Consider the following 23,676-nt stretch of genomic DNA (forward strand, 5'->3'; position numbering starts at 1 on the left):
CAATTTCCGCTTGAAGAGCCTTATATCACTCATAAGTAAATACCACATGCTCGGTCAGAAAATAAAATACTTCAACTTCTGACTCATGATATGATGTCAGCTATTTTCCATTTTTATTGCACGTGTAATTTGGATGAGGATAGAAAGCCACTCAAGTCACAATTGGCAGGCTGAATCACAGCTTCAGCATGGAAGTCAAGGGATTCCCTCCAGACTTTCTAAGTTCTTTTCTTTCTTGCACTGTCTGTTGATCCCATAAGTACCAAGCTTCCACAAGTTCCCACCTACCCTCTTCATTTAAGTCTTCATCTCCCAATTTAACTACCTGAGCCCTGGCCCATCATCATGCTGAATTATCTCACTGTTGAAGCCAGGGTGATTGTGCCCCTTGATGCTGAACCTTCACTCATATGCAGTAACCCATATCCTTCAAAGCACTAATCATCTCCTAGTTATATGTTGAGCAGGCTCCTTTTACAGTTATTGTTCCCTCTGCATACCGGTATGTGGCTTCCAATCCCTGCAATTGATCTCCCCACCAAAGCAATAATCCCTGATAACCCCCTCCTTAAATTTCACTGAAAAGAATTCCAGCACACACACAAAACCTCACAATACCCTCAGTCCAACTCAACTGATCTCCTCAACTGACAGATTGTGAATATCATAACTGGTTGCACTGCAGCTGCAGGACTCATCCTGGCCCACTCCCTGGACTGTGATGATAAGGAACACCTGACCCTGAACACTTCCAAGCAGCAGACTGACTGTGTCCAACCCCAGATTGAAGTCTGATGTTGCCCTTGATCAACTGTGATGGGACATGATTGGAATGCATAAAATTATAAGGGGCATAGACAAGGTAGATGAGAAATAACTTATTCCCTTGGTGAACAGAATCGATAACCAGGAGGTGTAGATTTTGTAAGAGGCAGGAGGTTTACAGGAAATGTGAGGAAAAGTTTTTTTTCACTCACAAGGTGGTGGGAATGTCATTGCTTCTGAAAGTGATAGAGGCATAACCCTTAATAAGTATTTAGCTGTACACTTCGAAAAATGGAAATAGAATAATTAAGTGGTTGTTATTGACTGACAGACTCAATGAGCCAAAGGGCCTTTTTCTGTGGTATAGACTTCTATGACCCTCTACCGATTGTCAACAGCCTTCCTTGACTGAGAATTACTCACTTTAGACTTTGAGACATGGTCACATTGCTTAATACATGCAGTGTGTTTGCTGTGAAAGCTGCTGATGCATACTGTAGATGAGATGTTGAAAGTGCATGGTGTTGTACAGCAATGAGCACACACTCTTGGCTGATCATTGCTGCTTCCTGGCTTTGCATCAATGCTACTGCAAGGCAACACAAAAGTACTTTCAGTCTTTAAGCTCTGAATGAGGTAGCAAAGCATTAAAAGCAGATCTACTGTCAGTTTTGATGTAGGCATAGAATGATTGTGCACTAAGAAAACAGTGAGCCCTGAGGTATTCCCTGCATCAATGCATGGGTTCAGCGCCTGTCCCTGTACACAAAGTGTTCTAGCAGAAGCAGTACAATGCAAGGTGTTTTGTGCACTCCAAAATGTAGCATTGAAGAAGAGAACAGTATTCTGAATGAGTCAAACATATGCTACGATGATGTGATGAGAATGGTGTATGCCCTACATTATCTGCTGTGTACAGGGGTGCAGGCAGTCTCTATGCATGGAGCATAACCTGAGATGTAGGAGACTGGAAGTGCAGAGGTGAGCTGGAGCCACCACGTATCCACTTTGATTTTCATGATGGCAAGTATCACCATCTAATTTTCTTTCCAGTGCACAGTAGAATAGGACTAGCATATAATTGACCAACATTCGGTACTAATTAGATAAACTCATGCAAATAGGTGTCTCTGTTAATTAGTGAGATTCTCATTACGCCTTTCAAACCTTATGTGGAAAATCAGGCCTTCTTTGTGATGCCAATAATCCCATTTTCACACTCCATATTTTCCCAGCTAACTCAACATTACACTCAATATTCTAGATCTAGAAATAATCAGCTTTATATTGTACTTCTGACCCCTGTTAGGCCTCCTTAAAAACTGATCAAAATCTTTCAGTCCCTAGGTTTCCTAGGAAAAGTTAATCCTTGATTATTCTAAACCAGAAACAAACTAATGACCTTAACATTTGTACTATTGGTGATAAACACAGCACAATACAAACCATTTTCTGTTAACACCCAGGATTCCCTGCTCTCTGAAACATACTAGATTAAGTCATGCTTCCAGAAAGAATGACTGACTGACCTAGTTACTTCTTAACCCTTCATACGAGTAACCAACATTCATGTTTGACTAGTTTGAAAACCAATCCCTAAAAAATATTTATATTTAACATAAAGAAAACTGACTGATCAAAATAAAATAAACTCAATCATTAAAAGTGTAAAGCAGCTCTCCTTAAATCTGTACTGAATAAAAGCAAGGCCTAATGTAGTACCAAATCATACTACCCCAGAGATTAGATTTTATTTTCATGCTGTGCCTAGTTATTGGGTTTTAGCTAGCACAGCATTGTACCACCCAATCTTTGTACAATGTGCACTGCCCTATCTAAGCGCAAGAGGAAAAGGTTGTCATTCTTGATTATTATCCAACATTGAAAAAGTGCACGTTGCTTGAGAACGGGTCAACCTATGCTGTGATTAGTGATTGTGTGAGGCTTTTGGAATTGCCCCAGCAAGAGATGGTGCTCTGGGAAGAAAGTTGGATAAAAGTCAAAGACTGTAAGAACCTCATAGTTAATGTATTGTTTAAAATATAATGCTTTTTACCCTAAAAGTGACATAAGGGTTTCTTAACTTCAAAATCATCATGTCTTTTTCAATGGACCCTGATTTGGTGAATAAATGTTCTCTTAATGAGCTTTACTTTGACGAGCTGTCTAAACAGATTTATTAAGGTCAATGGGAATCACAAAATAGATTCCACTGCTGAGGTCATACCTAGCACAAGAACCATGATTGCCATTACTAATAACCAATCATCATATCTCTTGGACATTACTGCCGAAGTTCCTCAGCGTTGTATCCTAGCCCCAAACATCTTCAGCTGCTTCATCAACAATCTTTTCTTCCACCTAAATTCAGATAAAATGGCTAAATAAAATGTGAGATATATTATTGATACTACAGTATGTTCTCAATAGAGAGAATTGGGAAAAGAGAAATTAAGAAGAGAATCATGCAGATCATTGTTGCTTTTATGTTCTGTTCATAGAGCTTTTTTGGAGTGATCTGCAAGCAGATCAGTTGCCTGCTGTTTATTTTTAGATGTGCCATGTCCCAATAAAGTACATAATGTTATATAGCAGCTGGGGTATGATGAGAGCCATGAATTTAAGTATTAAAAAGATAATGTTCATTTCAAATTATTCAGGATCTTTTTTTACCTTGGCTTCTGTCTGTTATTTTGAACATGAGCTTGTTTCATTGGAGTAGTTAAAATACTGCTTGTGAGTAACTACTGCTTCCGAGTAAGATTTTTTTTTTAAAATGCACAATTTTGAACACAACTTAGATGTGAAATTCAAATGGAAATTATAGACTGAAATAAATTGACTTCACTTTTTCCACAAAAGTAGGTAAAATAAAGTGAATAGTGACATGTAAATTGTCACCCCTTGGTTTCAAGTTAAGACATGCTCAAAATATGTTATTTTCTGATTCCTGTAAAAACATAGTTAACTAAACACTACATTTCAAATTGTATTCCAAGGTACAGATGAGATTTCAGAATTCTGTAGTGGAGAACATTAACTCATAGTTTCACAATAGCAAACCCCAAATTCTTTAGTGGTGTTGAGTGGAAACCAAATGATTTGTCCTGTTCTGCTTTGAACTTAAAAAAAGTGAGCCTTTAGCTGGCTAAGAAAATTATTGAGTAGGTTCAATCAATAAATGGCTTACTCTTTCCCATACGCTTCTCACAGGAAGAAGATAGGGAAACTCATCATTAGGTTGTTTGTGTAGAACTTTGAGCCAGCTACAGAGCATAATTGTTGAAGACCTGAAGGTTGGACCCAGTCTATCCTGTTAGCTGTCAGTGGTGACAACTAAAGAAGGGCAAGAAACTATGATACTACTTCTTTCAGGTGTTGCGTAAACAACTCTGCATAAACATCTCCAAGTAGCAGATTTTTTGGATAGATCGAGTCTTTCATTTAAATTTAGCGTATCTTTGTTCCTCGTATCTGCTATTTTGGTACTTGTCCCATTAGCCTATTGAAAAATGAGGTCAACAAAATGGACGATTAGCAAATCACAAATACCTTATCGTGATTCTTATAAACTACATGAGCTTTGTTCAAAATTGAAAGTGTAGAGCATAATTTCTTAAAATTGTACTGAATTAAAACAGAGTCTAATGTAGCACTAAATCAAACAGACCATTAAATTATAGATTTGATTCTCAAGCTGTGCTGAGTTACTGTTTAGCACAGCAATGTATCACCTAATCTGCTGACCTGGCTAAGAGCAAAGGGGACAGGTTGTCATTCCTGATTATTAATCAATGCTGAAATAAGCCCATGTTTCTAAAGAACAGGTTCAACCACAAATAATTACGATTGGCAACTTGGTTGAGGCCTTCGGAACTATAGTTGGAAAAATGTCAAAGAAAACAAGGAACTCACAATTAATTGTATTGTTACAAATGTAATGCTTTTTATCCTAAAAATGGCATAAAAGCATTTTGGTCTCATTATTATGATGTCAATTTCAATTCAAACTCAATTTAATGAACAAATGTTTCCTTAATGAGCTTTAATTTGATGAGCTGCCTACACAGATTTATTGAAGTCAATGACAATCAGTGAGAAAACTCTCCACTCCTGGAACCATACCTATCACAAGGGAAGATGTTTGTAATTCAGGGTAGGGCTGCCAACTCCAGCTGGATGTATTCTAGGAAGTAACATCATGGAAAGCTGGTAGTACAACACTAGGCAAGTTCTGTGGATGATTGACATGTCTGAGGAACATGCAGGAAGAAGTGCTTAATGAAGAACTTAACACAAAGTCAACTATTATTTCTTCCCTATTGATATTTTTACTTCATTATTTTTAATTTCAAGTGAATTTAAAAATAAAGTTGGGATGCTTCCTGGTGAATGGTTATCCTTGCTGTGTATTTTTACCAAACACAAGAGCATGTAGTGTCCATCCAAGCAGCACTTTCCTTCAGTCTTGGCATCCCAAGACTTTCTTTCAGTCAGGTACCTGTGTTTTAAGCTTGCTTGGCTAGCTCACTGTACAGATGATGGTGTGAATTTTCCAAGCATGAAGATGCTTGAGAAATTTCAAACAGTTGCACTCAATTGCTTACACTTTACTTCTAGCTCCTTCATTTCCTTGATGTCTCCTGAGGTCAACACTCAGCACCAGTTTGCACCTCGCTAAAAGCAGGCAGTGGCAGCTGCATCATTTGTGAGCACACCATGTGAATGCTGTAATGTCAATTTTGTTTTAAGTCACAGGAGTCTGTTAGCTCAGTTAGCTGGGTGCCTGGTTTGTAATGCAGAGTGATGTCAACAACATAGGTTCAATTTTTGCGCTGACTGAGGTTATCAAGAAGGTCCTACTTTCTCAACATCACTCCTTACCTGTGGTGTACTGGCCCTCAGGTTAAACTCGCCACCAGTCATCTTTCAAACAGCCCCAGTGTTCTCTGGGACTCCTGATGACAACATACATTATTGTGTCACTGTACTTGCACATGTGCTACTTGCAAATACAATCATCACAGTTTAGCTCAAGTGGACTGTGGATTTCCAGAAACTAAATGGAATCACAGAATTATTGTATTGAAACCTTCCAATTGCCTTCTGTAAACACCAGGAGAATACATTGAGCTGGAGTTGGCAAAACTGGTAAACACCCAAACTTTTTAGAAGTGTTGGTAGCCCTAATTTATGGAAGTCAATCATCTTAGCCCTAGGACATCCTCAGTCCAACCATGTCAGTTGCCTTATCAATGATTTTCCCAACAACATAAGATTAGTACCAACTTTCAAGCCCTGGGCTGATAAGTGTGAAAGCAATATTTGTTCAACATAAATGCAAGACAGCCACGAACTGGAGAATATAACTAACTCCTTTTGACATTAAATGATTATATCTATTACTGAATCCTTGAAATTATCCTTGGGATTACCATTGATCAAAAACCTACCAGGCCTGTGTCTACATGAGCAGATCAGGGACTGGGAATTCTGTCATGAGTAACTCACTTCCAAATATCCAATAATCTATTCAACATATACACAGCAGAAATCGGGTATGTAATAGAATACTTTCCACTTGTAGAAATGAGTGCAGCTCCAACAGAACTCAAGCAGTTTGACACCATCCAGGAGAAAGCATATGATTAATTGGCATGGCATCTGTCACCTTAGACATTCATTTCCCCAGCTACCAGTGCACAGTGACAGCAGTGCATACCATATCCAAAATGCACTGCAGAACCTTGCCAAAATTTATTCGACAGCATCTTCCAAACCCACCACCTGACCGACTTTCAGAATCATAGAATTGTTACAGTATAGAGGAAGCAATTCTGCGCATCAGCTCTGCACTACTTCTCTGAAAAGGAATTATCATCCACTGTCATTTCCCTATCACCCTAAATCTTGCTTTTATTTAAATAATTGTCTAATGCCTGCTTGAATGCACCATTGAACTTGCCTCAACCACAAATCCAAGCAGTGCATTCCAGATCTTAACAACTCGCTGTGCAAGTTTTGTTTCTCAATCACATTCACTTGACAAAGTGAAGCTCAAGAGCAATGCCTGATCGTTAATGAGAAGCATTGTCACTTAACTGACACTTGCAGTCACCAACTCAGATTGCACAAGGTATTGGCTCTGAAAGAGTTTGAGATTGTATTGAACTTCCGATCAATCTGATGATTTCACATAGCCTTCACATACATGATGGACAAGCGGACTTTGGCTGGAGATTTCAATGGAGCCAGATGTGACATCAGTGTCTTCTGATTGGCTAGTTAGACATCATAACTTAGACTGTGTAACTTGTACCTAGTGGTATCACAGAATAAACGACATCTTGCTAAGAAATTATTTTTCTTATTAGGGGCCACTCATGGATCTTCCTCTACAACCGTTAACCAAACAGACTCTTGGATCCAGTATAAAAAGGCAATCCCAGTCTGGGGTGTAATTTTTTTTAATGACAATTTGATTTAATTTTAGTGATAATGGGAACTGCAGATGCTGGAGAATCCAAGATAATAAAATGTGAAGCTGGATGAACACAGCAGGCCTGCTGTGTTCATCCAGCCTCACATTTTATTATTTTGATTTAATTTTAGTTGGTTTCACTTGTAAGTTCCCATTGATCTTTTGACTTTTTTGTCACAGTGCCCCACAAAGACAGTCCAAACCATTAATTTCCTTTTAAAAGAATATAAAGGAGGATTGATGGTAGCTGTTTACTCCAACACTTAGCTAGTAGTGGTTAGTTCTGCAGCATTTACTTGAGCTGAGTGTCACAAGTTAGGTTCAGCATGTGCATGGTTACTGGGCATGAGTGAGTTGCACAATTAAATTACAATAGATGCTGAAAATGTGAAATCAAGAAAGCTGAAAATATTCAGAAGCTCAGACAGCATTTATGGAGACAAACGGAGTTAACATTTCAGGTTGAGCTGGTGCTTCATCAGCACTGAAGAAAAATGAGAAATGTAAGAGTTTTTAAGGCAGTAGAAGGTGGAAGGGGCAGTAAGAACAAGATAAATGGAGGGAAGGAAAAAGTAAATAATGCAAAAATTCTTGGTTCAATTGCTAAAAGGAGTGGTGAAACAAAGTCCATGTCCAAATTTGGCATAAATGGCTGTTCAGCAGATATCAGAATTCAAGGGACAGAAAGAAACAAGACCAGACAAACCCAGAAAAAATAAATGAGGAAAAAAAATACTGTATAAGAGAAGACTAAAGTAAAGGTCATGATCTAAAGTTGTTGAACATGATGCTGAGTGCAGAAGATTGAATACCCAGTTCAAAAGTAAAGTGCTGTTCGTCAAGCTTATGTTGAGCTTTACTGGAATACTATAGAAGAGAGGAGGCAAAAGGACAGTTATTTCATGCCTTGTGCCTACAATGGAAAGTGTAGGATCTTAGAGGCATTTGTGGAGTGGACTAAAGTGCCTTGCAGGAGATTCATAAGCTAGGTGTAGAGCTGGCAACCCTATACTGAGCAAAACTTTGGTGAGCCAGAAATGGTTGCTAGTACATCCAACCACTGGAGAATGAATGCATTGTTTCTATGGATGGGATAGTGGGAAATCACCTACAGAATCTTCCAACATAGTTACAGGCCAAAAACATCTTTAAAGACTTGTAACCATTGTGGTTGTGTTGCACCTCCTGATTGACATTTGGATCCCATTGGGCCACATGTGTGTCATAGATTGCACCCTGCATGAACTGGTATCCTATTAAACTGTCAAAGCCATGCCGTGGCTTCTCTTGCTTTAGTAAGGGAGAAGATGACTTCCCTTTACTCTAAAGGGTTTCTGCAACCTGCTTGATGAGTTGATTGGCAGTAGACGGTGAAATGTTGTTAATGTCACCTTCTCCTTTCTCAAAAGATCTTCTGGCATAGAAATTTAGAAATCACTCCCTTAATCCTCATCCTATTTTATGACTGCATTGTATGGTGTAGTGAAGTTCATCTGCCACCTTCACCTCACACACCAATCCTTACTGAGGCAAAGGCAAAAGAAGTAGTCCCTGAAGGCCCTTGATGTAGGGCCATCAACTAGGATCCATCTCTTCCTCCCTAAGCCTAGCTTACCCTTGCAGTTCCAATTTCAAGTTTTGACGTAGCACAAGAGGAGCTATAAGTATGGCTCCATTACTGAACCAGAGGTAGTTACACAGCCAAAAGTTGTGGCCACAGTGTTGAGATTCTGATATACTCTGTTACTTGAGCATCCCAGGCACTATCAATCACCAAAGAAACGTAATAGAAAAGTTTGAGGTTTAGTACTTTAATTGGCAAAGGAAGATTGTAACACATTGTAAGAAAACACATAACAATATGCTATCATTTGCCCAACATCATTTTTGATTTGAAAATGAAAATATGCTGAAAGCTTCTTGTGGATTTTGCTGCTGAGTAAACTGAAACAACTTTGACATTCTGTTTGGATCCCAAAGCAAGAATAAATTGCATGATAGGCACATTTGAATGCTTTTCCTGTCATTCCATTTTGAAGACTTGTTTTGTTGTAGGACCAGCAAATTATATCTTGTTCTGAGGTTCAGCAATCCCAGGCATTTTTATCTGGGAGCAGATTTTAATCGTGAAGTCATCGTTTTCTTCTGTTCCTGTGGAGAACTTGCTGTTTTTAATCTCACTATGATTAAACGAAGAGTTTAAATTAATTAAATCATTTAATATTTTAATGACAAACTTGCAACTATATGGTACTTTATATTTTAAAATGCTTAGTATTATTGAGGCAAAGACAGTAATTATTCTAGTATTAGAAGCAAGAAAAATAATTAGTAATTTTGTTTTTAATTATATGTTGAAATGTAAAAGGTTGGCTCCTCTTTGAATTGTGCTATGAAAAATTAAATCCACTGAAAAATCCAGATGCAAATTTGTGTTAACATTTCATCACAACTACACTTACATAATTTATAAAGTTCCCAGTATCAGAAGGTTAGAGCTAGCTATGGAAAAGGACAGGGAAATAATTCAATGTAAGCCAACTTCAAAGGGGTAAGAACTGGAATCAGAGTTCGGCAGGCAACACTGCAACTGAACAATGGGCTATCTTTAAAGAAGAAATAAATTAGGCATGGTCAAGGCTTATTCCTATGAAGGATATGGAAACAAATCCAGAGTTCCCTGAATGTCAAAAGATACAAAAATTAAAATGAAGAAGAATTTATTAATAGGTCATGAAGTACAAAAACAAGGAAATTGTGTTAAACTGATACAAAATGCAGGTGAACCCTCAATTGGAGTTTTGTGTCCAGTTTTGGTTATATTTTAAGAGGGATCCAAAGGTAGGTTCAGAAATATTGAAGAGAAGGTTCCAAGGATGAGGTAATTTGCATAAACTGGTGAAGTTGGGACTCTATTGTTCCGGGAAGAAAAGGTTGAGAAGAAACTTGACAGAAATATTCAAAATCATGATGTGGTTCCAGATGCATCTGGATCGGGGAAAAGCCAACAGGGGAAGAATCGAGAATCAGAAGATGCAGATATAATGTATCAGCAAAAGAAACAATGATGATGCAAGCAAAACATCTTTAAGCAGCAATTGGTTAGCACCTGGAATGCACTGCCTGAGAATGTAGTAGAGACAAGTTCAATTGAGATATTCAAGATGGGATTGGATTACAAGCTAAAAAGAAAGAATGGAAGACTACAAGCAGGAGGAAGTGGAATAGAACTGGATTAATTTCTCCATCAGAGGCAGCATAGAGATGACAGGCTGAATGATCTCCTTTTGTGGTATAACTAATAAGTGATTATGAATTTGTTTCCTAGCATTTCAATAGATATGTGAATAATCTTATTAAAATCACTGTTGAATGCATAGGTTCTATTTATTTACCTTTCTGCTCAGGTTGAACTATCGTCAGATGGCCTTCGCTTATTTCTAATCTGGTTTAAAAACAAACAAAAACAGTTCATTTCAAGGTCACTGATGTTAGCTAAAATATATTAAAGGGGATTTGCAGAATTTGTAATACTTCTTCTTCAGTCTATGTTTTCATACCTCTCTGTAGGCAGTCCAAGTAGTTTTTGCACATGGAATTCATCTGTAAATTCCTTACTGATTTTGCCATCTTTGCATATGTTAGCTATTAAAAGGTCATACAGTTCTGGCTGATCCCTGCACTCCTTGAGCAGGCGACGATGCCCAGTTCGATTAAAACTTAGGTATCCCAAAGCTGTAGCACAAGAATCACGAACCTGAAACAGACAGTTATTTTGTTGCTAATTATGTTAATACTCATCAAAATTAGAGGCAATGGTTTGCTTAACGTTTTTTCAAACCTTCAATCGACTGACTTCTTTAAATATTGTTACTGGAATCTGTATTATCCGGCCAGTTTAGTGCATACTACACTAGCATTTCACTGAATGCTTCAACTGCACCCTCAAAACAGTATTTACTTTATATATTTTTCTAGCTGTTTTTCCCTATGAATTTCTTGAAAGCATGAAATTTGGTTGCCTGTTTTATATTTAACAGTAGGAACAGGAGTCTAATTGTTCAGAACTGTTTGACTTCATGGAGCGTGATGGGGAGATTCCTATCAGAATTACACTAATAGTAAAACTAATGCATATGAATATGCAGCCCTGAACATTAGTGGTATTCTGTATACTTTAAAAATAGTGGAATAATTAAGGAAAATGACTATTACTTCAAAGTTTCATATAGCATGAAGATATATACACACAAGGAAGAATTGTATTGTTCAAATTACATACAGCTTTTCACCACTGTCTTACCACCGACAATACCCCACGCCACCATCTCCCACAAATCAAATGGGTTATTTTAATTCAACTGTTCTGAAAAGGGTCATTGGATCTGAAATATTTTCCCTCCACTCATGCTGCCAGGCCTGTTGAGTTTCTTGAGCAATTTCTGTTTTTGTATCAATAGCAACAACATTTGTTCTTTTTAAGAGAACAATAAAGCACTGACAATAAAAAACATTTTCAAAAACTACTCAGCAATCAGGTAGCATAAGTAGAGAAAGAATATTTCAACTTGATTACCTTGCGTCAGAACGTTTCCATAATTTCTGGCACTTGAGTGCAATGCCACTTCCTTTTCAACATTCTGAATGGTCCATTCCTCGTGGTTATTCTTTAAATACCTCAATATCCCCTCCCCTTTCTATGGCACATATTCATGCAAGTGTAGGAGAAGCAACATTTGCCTTTAAACTCCTCTCGCATGACAATCCATGGCCAGTAGATATTCTTTCAGGTGAAACAATGTTTGTTGTAGTTATAATGAGGTCAAAGAGGTGGATCTCATAGAATATGAGTTCCCTGATTGGGGTTGTTAATCTGGTTCAATTAGGGAGCTCTGGCTGACAGATATAAACAGATATGTCAGAGGTTCTGAGATAACAAGGTGTAGAACTAGAAGAACACAGCAGGCCAAGCAGTATCACAGGAGCGGGAAGGCTGACGTTTCAGGCACAGACCCTTCTTCAGAAATGGGGGAGGGGAAGAGGGTTCTGAAATAAATACGGAGAGAGGGGGTGGCAGATAGAAGATGGATAGAGGAGAAGATAAGTGGAGAGGAGACAGACAAGTCAAAGAGGTGGGGATGGAGCCAGAAAGGTGAGTGCAGATAGGGAGGTAGGGAGGAGATAGGTCAGTCCAGGGAGGACAGACAGGTCCAGGGGGTGGGATGAGATTAGTGGGTAGGAGATGGGGGTGGGGCTTGAGTTGCTGTTCCTGCAACCTGCAGGTGGCATCACTGTGGCACTGCAGGAGGCCCGGGATGGACATGTTGTCTGAGGACTGGGAGGGGGAGTTTAAATGGTTCACGACTGGGAGGTGCAGTTGTTTAGTGCAAACTGAGCATAGGTGTTCTGCAAAGCTGCATCTCTGGTAACCACCCAGGAACCGATATCCATTTCAAGCCCACCAACTCCCTCAGCTACCTAGAATACACCTGCTCCCACCCACCTTCTTGCAAAAATGCCATCCCCTATACCCAATTCCTTTGCCTCTGCCGCATCTGCTCCCAGGATGAGGTATTTCACTTCCTTATATCACAGATGTCCTCATTTTTCAAGGACGGCAACATCCCCCCACCTCAGTGGTTGAGAACGCCCTCGACTGTGTCTTCCGCATTTCCCGCAACTCATCCCTCACACCCCTACCCCGCAATAACAATCAAAACAGAATCCCCCTCGTCCTCACGTACCACTCCACCAACCTCCGGATCCAATGCATCATCCTCCGACACTTCTGTGATCTGCAATCCGACACCTCCACCAAAGACATTTTTCCCTCCCCACCCTTATCTGCGTTCCGGAGGGACCACTCTCTCCGTGACTCCATTGTCTGCTCCACACTTTCCTTCAGCCCCACCACACCAGGCTCTTTTCCCTGCAACCGCAGGATGTGCTACCCCTGCCCCTACACCTCCCCCCTCACCCCCATCTCAGGCCCCAAGAAGACTTTCCACATCAAGCAGACGTTCACCTGCACATTTGCTAATGTGGTATACTGCATCCGTGTACCCAGTGTGGCCTCCTCCACATCGGGGAAACCAAGCGGAAGCTTGGGGACCGCTTTGCAGAACGCCTACGCTCGGTTTGCACTCAACAACTGCACCTCCCAGTTGCGAACCATTTCAACTCCCCCTCCCATTCCTCAGACGACATGTCCATCCTGGGCCTCCTGCAGTGCCACAACGATGCCACCCGAAGGTTGCAGGAACAGCAACTCATATTCCGCTTGGGAGCCCTGCAGCCCAATGGTATCAATGTGGATTTCACAAGCTTCAAATTCTCTCCTCCCCCTCTCGCATCCCAAAACCAGCCCAGGTCATCCCTGCCTCCCTATCCTGTCATTCCGCCCACCTGTTCCCTCATCCCACCTCAAGCCCTCCCCCACCTCCTCACTACTAACCTCATCCCGCCCCCTTGTCCTGTCCATCCTCCCTGGACTGACCTATCTCCTCCCTACCTCACCACCTACACTCACCTTTACTGGCTCCATCCCTGCCTCTTTGACCTGTCTGTCTCCTCTCCACCTATCTTCTCCTCTATCCCTATTTATTTCAGAACCCTCTTCCCCTCCCCCATTTCTGAAGAAGGGTCTATGCCCAAAACGTCAGCCTTCCTGCTCCTCTGATGCTGCTTGGCCTGCTGTGTTCATCCAGCTGTACATCTTGTTATCTCAGATTCCCCAGCATCTACAGTTCCTACAATCTCTGTGTCAGAGGTTCTGTTCAGTTTTACATCTGGCTCAAAGGCAGCTGGAACAACCTCAAGAACTCTCCGTGAGTAAGTACAGGGTGACTTGATAATGGGATACCAGCCTCTGTTGAGTTATTACAGTGATTCACATGTGCTTCTTTCAATTTTAGCCAACTTTACTCTGAGGAGATTAAAGGTAGGTTGGGTGTTTCATCTGTGGAACATCTCCATTCATTCTGCTTGCATGACCCCCAGGTTCTGCTGTCTTGCCATATGGAGCAAAACAGCAAGCAGCAGCTAGCTAATTCCTGATAGTTATGCATGGAAGCTGAACCAGCAGCCCAGTTTAAAATTCAGCCATTACAGCTCCCTTTTAGTCTTGCCACTGAAGCCATTCTGTTCTTTAATTTCTCTTACATGCTACCCTAATCCAGATACTTTTTTTGTTCCTTTCTCCCACTGTGTCTTCTTTCACTGGCTTAAAACCTAATACGTTGCTAACTTTTCCTACTTCTGATGAAAGGCCATTGACTGGAAACGTTCACTATGTTACCCTCTCCACAGATACTGCCTGTCCTTAATATTTCTCATATTTTCTACTTTTAGTGCCTTTAAGTTTTGATTGTAAAATTGCCAGCTTTCAGTATTTATATGAAAATAATTCTCAGGATATGGACACCGCTAGCAATGCTGACATTTAAAATCCATCCTTGGTTGACTTTGAAAGAATGGAGGTAAGCCAAGTACTTGAGCTTTGCATCAATGTAGCAAAGGTAGCTCTGCTATACAGTTAGACTAGGACTTACTAGATTTTGACCCGATAATAATGAAGAAATGGCAACAAAGATTCATATTAGAATGATGTATGATTTGGAAGGCGGTGCAACTGCTGCCTTTGTCTTAGGCAGTGGATATTGCGGGACTGGAGGGTGATGTCAAAAAAAATCTTGGAAAGTTGTATTGGTGCATCTTGACGATACTGTACCAAAGTGTACAGATACTGAGGGCATGGATTTTAAAATGTTGGTTGACTTCTGTGATATTGGGTTTTTGAGCATTTTTGCAATTACACCCATCCGCGCAAGTGAAAAATATTCCCACATACTTCATTTGTTTGCTGTGGTTAAATCAATAGAAACATGACTTAATAGATGTAAAATAACTTTTAAAAGACTTGAATTTAGCAGAATCAGATATGGGGATGTTACTTAATAGTTTTCTGTTGTAATATTACTTATTCACTAATTGTCCAATATTTTCATGGAAACTGGGTCTGTCAAGGCAACAGTGCCATCTTCAGCATTGAAAGAGAACTTCATGCATAGGTTTTACCATACACCGTTACTCCACAAAGCACCAGCCCTATGACTTGAAGGATATCATCTCATACATTATCCTTTCTAAATTTTAAGAGGTGTTATGATCTTGTTAGGTGCCCTTAACATTTAAAGGGAAATCCGCACTAGATAACACGGTGTGAAACTGGATGAACACAGCAGGCCAAGCAGCATCAGAGGAGCAGGAAAGTTTGATATTTCAGGTCGAGACCCTTCTTCTGAGGAAAGGTCTTGACCTGAAATGTCAAACTTTCCTGCTCCTCTCAAGCTGCTTAGCCTGCTGTGTTCATCCAGCTTCACACTGTGTTATTTCAGATTCTCCACCATCGGCATTCCTACTGACCCCGTACTACATCACAAGATTTCACATTTTTAAACAAGTACTGATTTAATTATATAGAAAATACTTAAAACAAAAGAAATCAATTAACAAAATGGCTTATTACAACTTGTGTGACATACTTTGTCTTATTTCTTACTTGCCTCAACAATTCTCATACTTTATATCTTAGATTATTTACTTCTGACAGGGCCTCTTGAAAGTATGCCATAGTCTACTTTGTTAAAGCTATTCTTAGTGATAAGACTTTAATTCATTATTGTTTAACTGCCGATGCTTCAGTCCCTCACTCTTTTTGCCTTCTCAAAGGCAAAAGCTAACCTACTGGTTGATTTCTTTTATCACAACACTTTGAGATCTACTGTATATTTTTTTCAATTAGCTTAAATCTTCCAGGTTCTTTTCTCAGGAAATCTAAAATATTCCATGCAGAAAATTATAAAATTACCTTTTCCTCTGTTCATTGTACAGGCCTACCAACTGTCATTTACTCTGTCTGTCTTCTCTTAGTGATCCATAAAACGTATGCACTAAATCCAAGCGCAACCATCACAGCAAGCACACAGGAACATTGAAAACAGAGAAATCTTCAAGCTTTACCCATCCAAAGATGTGCAGTTAGGTGGATTGACCATGCTAAATTGACTATTGTTTGTAGGGATGTGCAGGCAAGTTAAATTAGCTACAGTAAATGGGGGTTATGGGGATAGCGGGAGGACCGAGTCTGGGTGGGATGCTCTTTGGAAGGTCAGTGTGACTTGATGGGCCAAATAGTTTTCTTCTGCATTTTAGTGATTCTATGATTTTATTTCCACTACACTGTAACATGCTTTGGCATGCCCTGAAACAGACCTCTGGTTTAAATATTCCTAATTTAAAATTCTTAAAATTCCTTCTTTGATCTGGTGGAAAAAAATGATTTTACAACTTCAGAGTTTACCAAACGCTTTTAAACTAATTTTGCATGAACTCACAAAACACAAATATCGCTCTGGACTTCGCTTACAGCAATGCTGGAGACTTCATGCCACCAGTCCTTTGACCAAACAAGCTCACCTCCTGATTATGACCTTACCTTTCTAGTTGCTAACTTCTTAAGTCAACACTTTAGATGTAATAAACTCTTCTCATTTTAATTACACTTATTTCAGGGCTGCTTTTTCTACAGTTAAAATTTTAATTCCTGAAAGTGTAAGTTATATTCTTCAACACATGAACAATTAGCTAAATATTTATTACATGTTAATGCATGCAAAGACATATTCACAAGGTTTATACTCTTGTTTGTTCTTTCCTCACCTGTTCCTTCTCAGAGTATAAATGTGTACAAAGGAATTCAACAGCTCCCATTGTAATAATGGCATCAGAAATACCTTCTCTTGTCTGAGTAAGAGAAGACAGCAGCTGTCCTATAAGGTCATCAATAATTATACAAATGGATTAAAGTATTATTTCTGTACAGAGTAACCTCTTTAATTCAATTAATCAATAGGTCCTGTGTATGAAATAAATTTGAGAATCAAGTATTATTAAATAGCATAAAAGTTCTTGAAGAACTGTGTATATAAATTTAAGAGATGATCTAGAATGAGCAATAAATGAAATTAGCCTAATATCAATTTAGGATTTACATATGGACAATTGGTCGTTCAATCAAGGCAACCACTGGCAATGAGTTCAGTTATAATTTTCAAAGACCTCCCATCAATCACTCTTTAGGTTCATAGATCAACATAAAGTAGCCATAGTCTTACCAGGCCATAGTGCTTCTCTCTCATTAGAGACAGGTAACTGATGGTGGTTTAACCTAAAGGTCACCAAACCTCAGGCTAGGGAAGATTTTGAGTTGGAGAATCCTTTATAGTAACCTCAACCTGTACTGAGTGTATTGTAAACCAGCCAGCCAACTAGGAAAAATTCAGTTTCAAGTAAACTTGTAAATAATATACGTGCTTGTTCATTCAGGTCCAGATTTCTAGAGCTGTCAATAATTCCTGTTGGTTCTAATTAAACAAAAGGTAACAGAAATGTCTACCCCAATATATTGAGATCAAACTTCAAATTTTGCCCACTTATGGAGTTTGTTTTTAGAAAATCAATTTTTAAAATCTGTCTTCACATTCTATACTAACTGAGAAAAGAGAGTCCAAAGAAACATCTACATAAATATCATGAAGCTATAAAAAGACTCATGTAAGTAGAACAGCTTATGTTGTAAAAGGTGTGCAAAAAAAAGTATAAAGAAGAAAATGACAGGAAGGAGAAAAGGAATGATAGAACAAATAATTTTGGTTAAAAAGTAATATTTTGGATATTTATTTTAATTATTGAGGACAGATATCACAATCATAAAGTTGCTTTTGAAACTTTTCAGTGTCGCAGCATATAAGTATTGCAAAGTTAGGTGGAGTATTTGTGAATTAGAAAGCAGGAAGTAAGAATTTGTTGGTAAAAATGATGGGGGGGGGATGAGTGCATGGTCCCTTTAAGAGGTGATGTTCTTTTCTAAGTTTGGAAATATAAAAAAATCTGCAAGCAGCTGCAAATGTACAGACAGTTCTGAAATTGAAAAAACGTGTATCAATCGGATGCGTCGTTGGTAACCTAGGCTTGTTTTGATATTAAAGCATGCTTGAATATCAGCAAATAATTTAAATCAGGCACTTAGAGACTAAAAACTAATTGAATTTAAATCTGATGGTGTTGACAACCTAGGACCAATCCTATTATAAGAAAATTAACAGGTCTTCAGGAGTATATAAGAAGAGGGTTTGTGACAATCAGTGTGGCAGCAATCTGCCGTCAGAAGAATGAAACTCCGGCTCTCAAAGAAATCTTTAAGTGCTTTGATTAAGCACCATCTAGAAAGTACTGCAGCACTCTTAGTTAATATTCCTGACATAAAGATTCAACAATGAAAGAATTCCTGACTGAAGAATAGCATAAAAGGCATAGAAAATTCTGAAAGATGCATGCTGACTATAGTTTTGAGAGTCTAAGTTTTAATTTATTTTTCTTATTACTTTGGTTTATGGAAGTGGAATTTGTATTTATTGGAACATCATGCCATTAGAATTTTGTCCTGTTCAGGAACAGTTAATAAAGTAAAGGGGGAATTGTTTGGTTTGTTAGTAGGCCTGTAAATTTGTTCACTGTCAGAGAGTTAGATAAATAAATTGTTAGTTGTTGCTTGTGAAGTGAGTATCAGGGATTTCTTTCATTTAATCTCTCCTTCATTACAGATTGTGGGTGAAAGGCAGGTTATGCCATTTTTCCCATTTCTTTTAGCAAATTACAAGGCAAAATGAGCTTCTCTGGGTGTTTCAGTTTTAATTGTCAGAAGGGTTCAACCTCCACTCTATAACAAAAAGGTGAAGTTTTTGAGAATGACTTGGTTCAGGTAAGAGGGACTGCTATGTACATGCTGAAAGTCTGAATACTAAGTTTTCATTTTTTTTGTATCTCTTTTTGTCCAGATTTCTCCCTCCTTTCTTATCCTGAAGCCAGTGAGTTTTTAATTAACGAGTGCTCTTCTGATACTGGAGAGTGCGTCAGGTCATTGCAGTTACCAGTCCCAAGGCGGGAACAAAAATTGTGGCTTTAAGTATTACACAACTGACCTAATTCTGGGACTACCAGCCCCATTCTAAGCACTAGCATTTTTTTTTATTGGTGCAGGATAAGAGAGAGGACTAAAATCCCAAACAGTGATGTCTCTTTCTGCTCGCACAGTTACAGAAGTAGGCTTTTCAGATCTTCCACAATTTTGATAAGTGGGGTGAGTTTTGGAAGATGACATGATTTAAATCAACACAGAGATCTCATGAACTATGGAGGGAACCTGGTTAGAAGCAGGAAACAAATGGAAGGTAAGTACAGAAGGTGTTGAAAAACATAATGTCATAATGCTTTATCATGAGGCATATACATTTTTTAATACAGTGAGTGACAATAGGACTTTGTTTTGAAATGGTAAATAGCTATTATGTGGCTTCCAGGTTGACACCTGGCAACCTGTCAAGGAATTGAACAGCATTCTGAAAATGGAAAAGTATTTAGACACAAGTCCCAAGTCAGTTGATAACTTGTTATCCTGCATTGTGCAATTGTGGAATCCAGATCTGATGGTGTGAAATATGCCACTATGCTTTGAAGTTTCTCTTTGACATTCAACTCAGTCACAAACACTGAAAATGCTGGAGAAACTCAATGGGTCTGGCAGCATCTGTGGAGAGAAACAGAGTTAAGAGTTTGAGTCCATGACTTTTCTTTATAACAAAAAGGGGTTGGAAAATGATTTTAAAAAAAACTTTTGACAGCGTTTGCCCATATTTGTGCCCCACTGTTCCATAAGTCATCACGAAATGTATAAATGCATAAAGTCCCAAAGAGGACATTAAAATGACCAAATTTACTACCTGACTGCTGTTCAGGATAAAAGCAAACTACATCATATTTTCTTACAGTAATGCTAAAAATAATTCTACTTACTGTAACATACAACTCTAACAATAACAGTAAAAGAAAGAATTAAAAATTTATGCTCTGTATGCTATTACCCCATCAAAAACCCAAACACACACATGTTTAATCACAATTAAGACAGACAAAAGACAAATGGATAAACACATATACTATGGGTAGAAAAAGAATATGGGCAGATTTACTCATTTGTACATTTACGACGACGTGTGGGTCAGTGGGCCACAATTATTGGCTCACTCTCTTCCCAATTAAGGCATGATATCAGAATATTGACACCCAGAGGACAGTAACTAAAGCAAGGTAAAAGGGCGGATGACTAATTTCTGCTGGTTAATTTGGATGGGTTACTGATAAAGATGTCATAGAAAAGTTTTTGTCTTTGGCTTTTATTATTAGATAGGGGCCAAGAGGATGGTATTAGTGTGTATCTTTTGGATGGATGTAATGCTGGGTCCCTGTTAATCACTGAAGCTAGATAGTCCACTACCTCACAATTTGTCTGATTAACAGGGGCTCAGGATGCCTCCTCTGCCTCTGCCCGCTCTTCTTCCTCCTCCTTTTCCGAAATAGGCTTCCAGATCCTTGAAAGTAATGCATGCAATAATAATGTGGAGGGTGTAGAGGATGCAGAAGATTTCCATGAATTTTGAGACCTATTCTATCAAATGATGCACTTCTCCCCAGGTGAAGTGCTGGCAGCAGACATGTTGTTTCAGTAGCCAAGTTAACTATTTCACCTTAATACAGCGAACTGAATAGATGAATAATGTGCTGGTAGTGGAGAAGATTGATGTCTCAAATCAGAATTAGAAGAAACTTTGCTTGTTTGAATATTACAATGTTTATAAAGGATAGAGATTTGATTTTATTATACTATTTGGCAGTGACTTGAAAGACTATTGCTAACTGGGATCAGAAAACTATGCATGCCATAAACAGACTTATGACCAAATATAGTATCCTTCAGCCTCTAATGTGAACAAGTTATTTATTAGCTATCAATAAATGCCTGAGGTAGATGGCATCTTAATACAAAACAGAGTTCTGCAAGATCAATTGATCTGTGTAGCATTACAGTCTGTTTGTATTTTCATGGTCAGCTTTAAAGTTACAGATACTTTTAGCTCAGCTGAAAACAACGTAATAATGTATTTTACCTACTACAATGACTGTTGATGCCTTCTTCGACTTGAGCAGATTTACTAAAGTTATAATACCTGTTGCTGAGAGACTGACCTCATCCATACCTACAATCACCTTGGCTAATATTATCATCTGCATCAAATAGAAAAAAAAAGCAGCTTTCAGATTAATTAGAATGTATTTCATGGTTCAATGGGCTAAGTGACTTTTTCTTATTCTACACAACTGCATATTCTTTAACTTCTGCAAATTTCATTCACATCTAAATGTCCATCCACATAGTGGCGTGTCAATCACCTGTTTGCTAACTTCACAGTCTAAAGTTTTGTTATAAATATTACAGCATATCTTATCATTGAGTTTGAGCATTTGATTCTAGATAGCACATTCCATCAGTTATACGGCTGCTTTTTGTTCTGCTAGGAATAAAGTGTATCTACAAATGTCTTGCATTTGTCTAACACACATGTAACTTCTTGTTTCTCATCCCACTTCAGCTTGCAATGTTTCACAAAAAATTGCATTCTAAAACCAATTCAGTATTTCAGAAAATCTTAAACAACTAGAAATATTATCATCAAAATATCAGTTTAGAAATATGAAAAAGAAATCCACAGACAAAAGCATTTTTCACAGTCGAAAGTCATGTGGATGAAGCCTAAAGCTTTCTTGTCCTGCTTTACACTGTCCCTCCTGGCGTAGAGAGCTTTGGTGACTTCTTTGTATTATTAGTAGATTGGAAATTTTGAATTGTCTTTGATGTCACATGCTACAGCTTAAAAGGAGTCCATGGCAAAAAGTTGAAGGGCCGTTGCTGGAGGGGTGTGCATGTGCTGCTATAGGCTCAAGCTGTGACTACAGCAGGTAACAAGTAATGGTGGCATCAACAGCTTCTTTTGTGAAGCAAAAGCGCCTTAGACGTTGCTTGTCTGTAAAATGACTGTAGGAATGCCTGCTGACAAATCACTGAGAATACGGCCATAAATGGACACACTGCAACTGATTTTCTAGGGCATAAAGATGATTGGCAATGCTGGTCAGACATATAAACTGATTGGAATACAGAGCTCATTCCTATTGAAGCATACCTGAAATGCAGCATTAACCTGGTCCAGCTCTTCTGAGGATTGTAGAAGATTTTGGAACACTGATATATCAATACCCCCACACTCACGTATCAAAACCTGTAACTTTGGATTATTCATTGCAAAAAGGGCTAAAGCACTGGCTGCTCGTGAACAGATATCCTAAAAAAAGGTAAATAATGTTTTACTTGTCATAAGTCAATTAATCAAATTTAATACAACACCAGAATACTAATTTTAATTGATTGTGAAAAATATTTTCATGGAAATTGATATATGCAATTATACTAATTGTACATAAAAGAATTGGAAGGTCTTGCTGCATAGTAGTAGGATCCCTACTTCTGAGACAGTAGCTGTAGATTCTAGTCCCATGCTTTGACTTGTTGGCTCTGGAAAGTATGTTCAAATTGTGGCCAAACAGATTCAACTACAGCCTATAAGTACTTCCAAAATGCTGGCGGTAAAAGTGGGAGCGATCGCCTGGTCAGCAACCCTGCACAAAGGCAATGGCAAACTGTTGTAGTTTGTTGCTCAATGGTTTGGACTAATCCGATAGATGTCAACCTTTGTCAAGTCAAGCACAACGCTTGGAAGTATGGATGGGAGAAAATATAGACAGACATAATGGAATTTTACAACTGAAGTCCACTTTTGTTAAGAAATAAATGTAATTAATTTTAAATTTTTACAATAATGCTCTTAGAGGTGTGTCTGCAAGCTTTAAAGTATAGCAAAATTCCTCAAATTTTGAAGCATAGTGGAACTTATGGAGAAATTTTCACAGATCTAGCTGCTTACTGTATTTTAATGTCACTATATTAATTTTCTTGGGTGTACTATTTAGTAAATAGGTAATGTACACAATGATGTCAGTAAGGAAGATGTACTGGGAATTTTGAGGAATTTGAAGATAGATAAGTCCTCGGGGCCTGATGGGATTTATCCAAGGATTCTATGGGAAATGAGGAAAGAGATTGCAGGGCCTTTGCAATGATCTTTTTGTCCTCACTGTCCATGGGTATAGTGCTAGAAGATTGGAGAGAGGCAAACATCATTCCCTCGTTCAAAAAAGGGAATAGGGATAACTCCAGAAATTACAGGCCAGTTAGTCTTACGTCAGTGGTGGGAAAATTATTGGAAAGGGGTCTGACAGATAGGATTTATGATCACTTGGAAAGGCACAGTTTGATTCGTGATAGTCAGCATGGATTTGTGAGGGACAGAGCATGCCTCACAAACCTTACTGAATTCTTTGAAGAGGAAACACGTGGAGGAAGATGGAGCAGTGGATGT

At 38.6% G+C, this 23,676-nt stretch overlaps 1 protein-coding gene across 1 annotated transcript in view; it reads right to left on the reverse strand.

Moving 5' to 3' along the window:
• Positions 1-9,051: 9,051 nt before the first annotated feature.
• The window catches only part of ankar (ankyrin and armadillo repeat containing), a 105,601-nt gene continuing 90,976 nt past the window's right edge, over positions 9,052-23,676 (reverse strand). The window contains exons 18-23 of the mRNA XM_059647178.1: positions 22,384-22,542; positions 21,310-21,427; positions 16,967-17,076; positions 10,807-11,003; positions 10,642-10,691; positions 9,052-9,426 (exon numbers count right to left, since the gene is read on the reverse strand). Coding sequence (XP_059503161.1) covers positions 9,350-9,426; positions 10,642-10,691; positions 10,807-11,003; positions 16,967-17,076; positions 21,310-21,427; positions 22,384-22,542 — 711 coding nt within the window. The 3' untranslated portion in view covers positions 9,052-9,349. The remainder of the gene's footprint in view (positions 9,427-10,641; positions 10,692-10,806; positions 11,004-16,966; positions 17,077-21,309; positions 21,428-22,383; positions 22,543-23,676) is intronic.

The sequence above is a fragment of the Stegostoma tigrinum genome, chromosome 7 (genome assembly GCF_030684315.1).
Source record: "Stegostoma tigrinum isolate sSteTig4 chromosome 7, sSteTig4.hap1, whole genome shotgun sequence".
Taxonomy (NCBI): Eukaryota; Metazoa; Chordata; class Chondrichthyes; order Orectolobiformes; family Stegostomatidae; genus Stegostoma; species Stegostoma tigrinum.